This window comes from Pteropus alecto, unplaced genomic scaffold, assembly GCF_000325575.1.
Source record: "Pteropus alecto unplaced genomic scaffold, ASM32557v1 scaffold205, whole genome shotgun sequence".
NCBI lineage: Eukaryota > Metazoa > Chordata > Mammalia > Chiroptera > Pteropodidae > Pteropus > Pteropus alecto.
In genome coordinates, this window is record NW_006436672.1 from 430698 (window position 1) to 440359 (window position 9662).

General features: G+C 43.3%; 1 protein-coding gene across 6 annotated transcripts in view; it reads right to left on the minus strand.

Annotated features, from left to right (window-relative positions):
- The window catches only part of TACC2 (transforming acidic coiled-coil containing protein 2), a 172206-nt gene extending 163992 nt beyond the window's left edge, over positions 1–8214 (minus strand). For 3 of the 6 annotated variants that reach the window (XM_025047960.1, XM_025047957.1, XM_025047956.1), the window contains exons 1-2: positions 8185–8212; positions 3631–3709 (exon numbers count right to left, since the gene is read on the minus strand). In XM_025047960.1, coding sequence (XP_024903728.1) covers positions 3631–3663 — 33 coding nt within the window. In that variant the 5' untranslated portion in view covers positions 3664–3709; positions 8185–8212. Of the gene's footprint in view, positions 1–3630; positions 3710–5802; positions 5903–8184 lie in introns of those variants that run through there. The other 3 variants (XM_025047958.1, XM_025047959.1, XM_025047962.1) reach the window with 3 other exon arrangements.
- Positions 8215–9662: the final 1448 nt, after the last annotated feature.

Here is a 9662-nt window from a genome sequence, read left to right on the forward strand (position 1 = left end):
TATTTAAATTGCTGACATTTTAAAAAGTTGTAAGATTTCTTTATACAATCTCTTCTAGAAAATAGGAGAGAGCATTTCCCAACTCATTTCATGAGACCAGTATCACCCTGATGCCAACATCAGACGAGAAAATCAAACCACAGAGCAACGTTTCTCATGAATTTAAACACAAAAATTCTCAACCAATTCTTAACAAATCAAATCCACCGATGTTTAAAAATAATTTTGCACCAAGTGAGATTTTTTCCAGGTATGCAAGGCTAGTTTACATTCAAAAATTAATCAGTGTAATCTATCGTATCGACAGTCCAAAGAAGAATTGTATGATTACGTCAATTGATACAGAAAAAGCATTTGAAAATACCTAGTACACATTCATGATAAAGCTCCTGGGCAAGCCAGAAATAGAAACTTCCTCAACTTGATAAAGAGAATTCACAAAAAACCTGCAGCTGATATCTTACTTAACAGTGAAAAAGTGAATGTGTTCTCCCCAAGACTGGGAACAAGGCAAGCATGCTTACTCTGACGACTCTTAATTAACATAGTACCAGAATTCCTAGCCACTGTGATTAGGCAAGAAAAATAAATAGAAGGCATACAGAATTGAAGAGAAGAAATATAACTCTCCCTATTTGCAAATACCATGATTGTCTATGTAGAAAATCCCAAGGAATCTACTTTTCAAGAAATGTTTGTAACTAACAAGTGAGTTCAGCGAGGTCATAGGATACACCATCGACACACAAAAATCAATACATTAACAATGAACATGTGGAAACCAAAATTAAAAACATAATACCGTTTATAACCACTGCAGAGAAAAAAACACTGAAGCGTAAACTTAAAACATACGCAGGATATATATACTAAAAATTATGAAATGATGACAAAAGAAATCAAAGAGTACCTAAATAAATGGAGAGATACACTATGTGTTCATGGACCGGATGATTCAACATAGTAAAGACATCAGGTCTCTCCAAATTGATCTATAGGTTTAGTACAATTCCTATCAAAATCCCTGGAATTTTGTAGACATAGACAAGCTTCTTCTGAAATTTCTATGTACAGCCGGCCATAGTTCCCAGAATAGCTAAAGCAATTTTGAAAAATAATAATGTGGAAGGAAATCAACCTACCTGATTTTAAGACTTATTATATAGCAGCAGTAATCAAGACTGCATGGTGTCAGCAGAAGAATAGACACATAGATCAGTGGAATAAGAAAAAGAGAATCCAGAAATAGACTCACATAAATGTAACCAACTAATTTTTGACAAAGGTAGAAAAGCAGTTCAATGGAAGAAGGATAGTGTTTTCAACACGTGATCTGGAGAGATGGACATTCATAGGCAAAGCAAAACAAAACACAAACACGAAAAAATGGACCTCAACCTAAATCTCACACCTTACACAAAAAATGAACTCAAAATGGATTATGGATTTAAATATAAAATGTAAAACTATAAAATTTTTAGGAAAAAACACAGGAGAAAAATTTTAGGAGGTAGGGCTAGACAAAGAACTCTCAGATTTGACACCAAAAGCACTATCTATCAAATGAAAAACTGATAAACTGTACCTCATAAAAATTTTTGTCCTGTAAAAGACCCTTTTATGAGGATGCAAAGACAAGCGAGGATGGAAGAATCAGAGAATCTGACAAGGGAGAAGTATCTAGACTATATCGAGAACTCTAAAAACTCGATAGTAAAAAAAAAATCCAATTAGAAAGTGGGGTTAAAAAAAGAAAACGGGCAAAAAATGAACAGATATTTCACCAAAGAGAATAAGAGGATGAAAAAATATACATATGCGGATGGCAATAAGCACATTAAAGATGTTCAACATCATCTCTTATCAGGAAATGCAAATTAAAATAACCACAATGAGCTGTCATGACACACATATCAGGATGGCAGTACCAAGTAGTGACAGCACCAAACGAAGGCCAGAGAGAAATTGGATCACTCATACACTGATGGTGGGAATGTAAAACGGTACAGTGATTCTAGAAAACAGTTTGGCAGTTCCTTATAAAACTAAACAGGCAACTACCATATGACCCAGCAATGGCACTCTTGGGCATTTATCCCAGAGAAATGAAAACACATGTTCATAAAACAACAACAACAACGACAAAACAACAACAAACCCTATATATGAATGTTCATCGCTACTTTGTTTGTAATAGCCCCAAACTGGAAACAACCCAGATGTCCCTCGATGAGATGCACGTACAGTGCATCTCTAGCATGAATATCACTCAGTATTAAAAAGGGATGAACTATTGACACACGCAGCAATCTGGATGGATCTCAAGGAAATTATGCTGAGTTAAAAAAGCCAATTCCCAAAGGTCACATACCATATGATTCCAGTTATATGACATTCTCAGAATGTTAACAGTATAGAGATAAAGAACAAATTAGAAGTCGCTGGGGGGTTAGGAATGGGGGATAAGAGGGAGGTGGGCGTGGCTAAGAGGACAACGGGAGGACCCCTCCCAGTGATGGAGATGCTCCATGTCGTAACTTCGTTAATGTCAGTATCTGGGTTATGGTACTATAGTTTACAAGATGTCACCCTTGGGGGAAATAGGTAAGGGCGGACATGTACATCTACCATTACCTCAAAATAAAAAGTTTAATTATCAAAACTTAGAGGTTTCATAGAAAAAATACGGGTTTCTGACTTCCCTTGAAGAATTGGAAAGATCCTGTGACAGTGGACCCACATTCCCACCTGGCAGCAGCTGGAGTGGATGGTGGCTGCTTCTTTTAAACAGGAACCCTCCTGTCTGCCACGTTGCCCACCTCGCCCTACTGTGTCACACCCATTTAACACGATTACTGTCCCTCCCCTGCCCCTAAGGACTGGAGTTTGCCAACTTTTCTTTTAATGCTCCCGTTTTCCTGCTTGAGAAAAGGTTGTACGGAAGACAAAGGCAGAGGAAGAACGAACTGCATTATGCTGGATTTTACATCCGATTTTCTCATTCAAAGAACTCAATACCATTAATCCACAATTTCTACCGTATGCGACATAAATGGGAAAGTGTCTCCTGGATTTTGTTCATCAGGACATTGGATTAAAATTCTCAAACTTAAAATGGATAATGATACAATTTAAATATATGTTAATATCCCAGCCTTATGCACTATTAAGCAGTTAAAAGTCCGCTCCTCGATTGTGAAAACCTTACCTAGCATGAAAACGATAGTTCACATGGTGCTCAACACCGATAGATTTCAAAATCGCTTTTAAAAGCGCCATAATTCGTTTTGGGGAGGAGTGTGGAAAGGGTTTTATTTTAATCTCCTGTGCTGCATCCATGTAAGTTGACGGTGGGGCAGGGGGCCCAGGAAAGTGTGCCAGACTCTCAAAATTATGTCAATTTTGAAAGCACGGAATAAAAATAAAAAACAGGTTCTACGTTTTCTAAAATTAGGGCTAGCTTTACTAAGGTCATCCTGAAAATGAAATTTAAAATGCCTACACAGATACCCATATGCCCGCAGGTCTGGAGACACGATCTGTGTTTTAGCTTCCTCTCCTGGTTGGAGGGGAGATACTGGAAAGTCTAGATTGCCCAGTATGTTGAGAGAGAAGCTCCCTGACACCCACCTGGTTGTCCGAGGTGCTGTTCTCGTTGCCCATGGCGATTCGGAGTGCCCAGCGTCCCTTGGGATTTTACCAGAGGCAACTAGAAGAAACAGAAGGGTATTCACATCTGTAAAACTGACGATCTGAGGCTTTTTCTGTCTGCTCGGCTCCCCAGACTCAACAGCCAGATGATGGGAAATGTTTATCTCGGCAGTCACATCATGGAAAATTGCTTTTGAAGGGTTTTCTTTTGCGATGTGCCGCCCAGCCTCTTTCCCAGTTACAGGCTGGTGTTTTTATTCCCACCCCGGGGTTGGCAGACACTTCTGAAAAACGAGTTTGTTACGGCGTCTCTGGGTCCACGCCAAGGTACACAGACACGTGTATACACAAACGAGTGACAAGGGGGTCCTTTCGCCCAAGAGCGCTGGTGGAGGGCCACTGTTGGGACTTTTTCTGCTTCTGATTGTGCACAGTTAGGAAGAGCAGGGTGGCTGGTGTCCCACCGTCGGTGACAGCAGGGCTCGGTGTCGAACGTTAGGAGGCGTGAAATCCACTTCTCTTCAACAACATATGGTTTTTATATTTTTTACTCTAAACACTTGTTTCATCAAATCAGCTTCACTTCTGTACATATTTTTATGGAGGCGAGATGGTTTCTCACTGGGGAAGATGGGGAGTGGGGGCCAGACAAGGAATAGGTTGTCATGTGAAGCGGCGTGCTGCCGGGAACTAGAATTGTTTCACTGGGCTCAGTTAGTGACAGTGTTTATTTACCGTCATCATCATGAGGATGCTTCGTACACAATTCAGAGAAACGCGGGACATCCGCTAGCATTATCCAGTGACTTCCATGAGACCCCATAACATAAGGGGGGACTGAAACTATTATTACCGTCACTTCTTTTAGATGGAGAAACGAAGTCACAGAAAACTTTAAAAACTATAGACTTTTAGACCTTAGAGATTACCAGTCTAATCTACCGGGGAAGCAGGCTGGAGAAGGCAGGGGCTGGCCCACGGCCAGTTTAAGAGGACCAAAAGGGACACAGAACTCTCCTGCCTTCTAATTCGAGGTTTCTCCTAGATCGTTTCACTGCCATCACCGTATTTCCTCAGAAAACGTCAGTGACTGACTGACCTAGAATAAAACATCTACGATAGTTGATTAGCTAAAGAAGCTGTGGTACATATATACAGTGGAATATTACTCAGCCATGAGAAGAGATGAAATACTGCCTTTTGTGACAACATGGATGGACCTTGAAATAATCATACTAAGCTAAATAAGCCAGACAGAAAAAGTTGAAAATCACATGATATCACTTATATGTGAGATATAAGTGAGATATAAACCTAAAAGCAACAAACTAACAGGACAAACAGAGACTCATGGACATGGACAATAGACGAGTGGGGAGTCGGGGGGAAGTAGACAGGGGGAAAAAAATTAAATCATTTCTTCAATTAAAAAATAGATAGAATAGCATCCTCGAAAAATAAAATAAAATAAATATGTCCATTGATTTGCTTATCCATTCAACTTACATTAATGGAGTAGCTGCCATGTGCTATGTCAATAAAAAAAAAACCCAAAATATAAGTATTTTGATTGGGGAAACTTAAAATGTCCCCAAGCTGGGAAAATAGAGTGACATCACTGTAGTGACCAATTCTCTCACTTCAAACCCTTTAATCAAAAGGACACACACGATTCCTTAATCTCTTCTTGCCATTTGCTTTTTATAAGATGAACAGAAAAAATTATATGCTCACTGATAGAATGTCAAAATCTTCATTTGTGTTCATTTGGAAAATTATGCCTCATTAGGAAATAATATTGAATGTTGCAATCATTACACCCTCATCAATTATTTTAACTTCCTTGTACCAACCAGGTTAAACCACAAGCGGTTGGAAATTTGTATGTTCAATGTAATATTAATTTTTGAAACTCATTCACCAAATTGAATTGAATAATTTTATTGACAATCAGAACATCTGAACTACCTTTTAAAACAGGTCAATAGACCAAAGAATACAGCGAAACGACTCCTGGTTCAATGTAAATTTCAGAACCACAGAAGGAAGGCCTGGCTGTGTCTATAACTCTCTCCTGGTGACCTCGAGAACTGCCACCCCCTTGGGCTGTCCCAGCAGCAGAAGGCAAGGACAGCTCTGCCGTCTACTTACGTCTGGGAAGATCTGTGAGTTTGGAGGCTGCGGCCCACGGAGAAGTCTGCTTTTCGGCAGGTGGACTTTCGCTGCCTCCATTCAGAAGCAGGTGAGGTCCGAGCAGAGGCGCTGACCCACCTCCACCCACTGAGTGAGCAGCTTTCTCCACCCCCGACACTGACACAAACCAGCTGTGCTTCATACCTGGGCAGCGGCCAGCTGTGCAGAGCCGTTGTGATTACACAAACAAGCCATCAGCATTTCCCGGCCCACTGCATCCAGGGCCTTTCACAAAGAGGATTTTCTCTATTATTACATGAGCAGGCTCCTTTCAGAGAGGGCTTACCCCAACTAAAACCGGCCCCATGATCTGATTGGCCGCACCTAAGGGAGCAGGACTGTCCCGCACTGGGAGCAGGGTACAGTAGAGCAGGGGACAAATCTTTCTTTCTAGAAAGGACCCAAATGCTCAGAGGGTTTCCATTGGCACCTGGGAAAATTCCACTGTAAAGAATGTGGAAAGACAAAGAAAACTTGTGGAGGTGACGCCAGCAGTCTGGCACCTGTTTATGGCATGGAGCGTGCAGAATGTACTTACGGAGGCGTGGCTGCAGTTTCAGCAAGTGAAGTCATAAAAGCAGTAGGCTTGGTCTCATTGCCGATGAGCAGACCTGCCCGCCCGCCTGGAGGACGCCCTGAGGCCCTTGGGTGGGACCCAAGGGCAGCGGCTCAAAGATCCTCTGCCCAGCAGCCTCCCGCCTCCCAGGATTCCTATTAAGTCAGACACTCTTTTGCATGAATGCAGTTTATTCCTTTCCTTTTCTCTTTTTGTAGTGGCACTGCCTTTCTTTTAAATGGAAGCTTCGACAAGCCCCTTACCCTGCCACAAGGTGCGACCCCTCCCAGGAACCAAATTAGCATTTCATCAAAGGGTTTCTCACCAAGCTCAGGGGAGTGTCAGGAGCTCTTTGGGGGGCGGGGGGGGCGGGGGAAGCAGGGTGTGAAGCGGGAGCTCAGTGTCCGTTTCTGGTTTTGAACAGAGCAGAAATGTGTATGTTTCAACAGATAAATGGATAAACAAATTGTGTCTAACCGCACCGTGGAATATTATTCAGCCCTAAAAAGGAATAAAGCTCTGACACGTGCTACAACTCACGTGGACCTCAAAAATGTCATGCTAAGTGAAAGAAACCAGACACAAAAGGTCAGCTAGTGTGTAACTCCATCTATATGAAATGTCCAGAATAGGCAAATCCAGAGACAGAAACCAGACCGATGGCTGCCGAGGGCTGGGGAAATGGGGAGCGACTTCATGATGGGCTCGGGTTTTATTTACAGGTGGCGGCTGCATGACATTGTGAGTCTATTAAATGCCACTGAATTGCTCGCTTCAAGATAGTTAATTTTACATTCCGTGAATTTCATTTCAATTTTTAAAGTTTAAAAATGTTTCCCACCTTGGGGATCTGCATGGAGATTTTTTTTTGAAAAAAGAGTTCTACTAGCAAAGAAAAACGTTTGAAAACCGTTGCTTTTGTGTTTATTCACACCACATTTCCGTACAATTAAGGATGGGAAGGAGGAGAAACAAGAGCATTTGCTCCTCCTCCCCACCCCCAGCCTCACTCCACCTTCCTCCCCCCACAAATGACAGGAGAACTTTTCTAGAGAAGAGAATCTTTAAGCAGAATATCTTGGATGAGAATGGAAAGAGGCCCCAGGCAAGTCTGTAACAGGTGGGCGAACATAGCGAAGGCCCCAACAGAAAGACAGGCAGTATTGGGGGCTCGCTCCTGAGGGGAGAGGAGAAGGAGGGAGAGAGAGGGGGGCGGCCAGCCAAAGTGGCAGAGTCCTACAGGACTTCGAAGGTGGGAAATGTTCAATATTCAGTTTTCCCTCACGGACGTTTTGGCAGAGTGAATTCCCTCCGGGAACCACCCTGTCAACTCACAGCCACTGCTAGCCCCTGGCCCACAACCGTGATGCTGGAGGCTGTGGGCGTCACTGCTGACACCTGTCCTGCCACTGCTGCCCTGGCCGCCACTGGCCACCAGAGAAGCTGTCACTTCCGCTGGAGGAGACAGCAAATGAATATTTGGGCTTTTCAGCCCCCATTTCAGGAGCTAGTGCTCTGTCTCTCATCATCGTAGGTTGCCGGGCACAGGGGACAGGTCCAGGTGCTGGGCACTATATTCACAGCACCCACCTTCCTTAGCCATGGCCTCCTCTCTGCGAGGCCCCAACACTCGCCTCCAGGACTTACTGCTGTCGACATGTGTCCGCGGCCGACCAACTTCCCTGTCTTCGTGCTGCCTTCCTCCCAGCCCGACACCGAGCGACTGACCAGGCTTCTATTGCCCTCCCCCCACAGGTGGCAAAGCGCACCTGTATGTGGCTCACCTGTACGTGTCCTTCAGAGGACAGGGCTGTGATTATGCACCAGACCCCAGGGCCAGACTGCCACAGTGCAGGCGCTGACTCCACTTGCCCGATGTATATAACCTGGCAATTTATTTAACTTCTCTGTGCTCAGTTTTGTTATCTCTTAAATGAGAATCACGTGGCTGTGGTGAGTTAACTTCTGTAAAGCTCTTGGAAGAGATTAAGCACTAGATAAACTGTTGACTATTATAGTATTATTGGCAGTGGGTTTTCTAGGGAAATGAAACTGGTCTTCTTCAAAAATGATTCATGCTTTAGGCTTCTAATTAATTCAAGCTACCTTGCCACAAACAAGACTAAATTCACCAAGATTTCTTCTACCCACTTTTCTATGTACCGAGTCTAAACAGCCAGCTAAACTTCAACCTCGTCTCTTGTAGATTAAAATATAAAATTCACTCTAAAAGACAGTTGTTTGAGAGAATTTTTATTTTCAGCTGGTGTATTGGTGTCACATCATCATAGCCGCAAAAGGTCCTGAATATAAACCAGGACGGTCCTTGACTGATTAATTCACATATTTATCCATTCCATAAATTCAAGCTCTTTTTTTATGTTCTTTTTAATACTTACAGCAAAGCTATGGCGTGGATAGTTTCTTTTTTTATGAATGAACAACTGAAGCCCAGAGAGAGGAGGTAGCGTGGCCGGAGACCAGCAGAGAAGCAGAGGAGAGACAGAGCCAGGTGCACCCCAGACCCTGCATGGGATGAATGATGCAACGTGGCCGCCTTGGAAGGTGTGTGTAAAGGGTTCAGAGATAACCGACTGCCTTTGTCTCTTGTGCATTTAGAGCTGTCATAGAGCATGGGTTTTCTAGCTGTTGGCAAGTAAAGATGGTTTAGAGGGTACCAGATGACAGGCTCCCCCTCACACAGATGGGAATCAGTAGCGGGTCTATTTTGGGACGGGTGATTAACCGTCGTGGCTGAGGCAGCCCAGTCGACTTGGGCAGCCAGAAGCATGGCTGAAAGGAGCTAAGGGCATAACTGAGGAAATGGGGCCTAGGACCAAGTCTGAAAGTGTTGGGGACATGGAAACGTGACCACCAGCTAAACTGTACAGAAGCTGCACGTGGGTGGAGGACATGGCTCAGAACCGACTTTGCTATCCAGACCAGGCTAATGCCCTGTTTTACATGCTGGGTGTCGGGGTGGGGGCAGGGGTGCAGGGAGCTGGGGAAGCAGAGGCAAGATCGCACAGGCCCTGTTTCATCGATAACACGGAGCCTCAGAGAGGTTTTGCAACTAAGCTCCCACCGTCCCGTGAGAACAGCCTCCTGGGATTTGCTGATATATCAGTCACACCAAGTTTTCTATTCAGGATTTTCTTTTCTCGACTGTAAAAACTTTCTTGTGTATGATAGAAACGTATCTGTGTTAAAGACTTAATAAATTTTGATTTTTCTCCTGCGTTGAGTAATTTGGATCATTAGT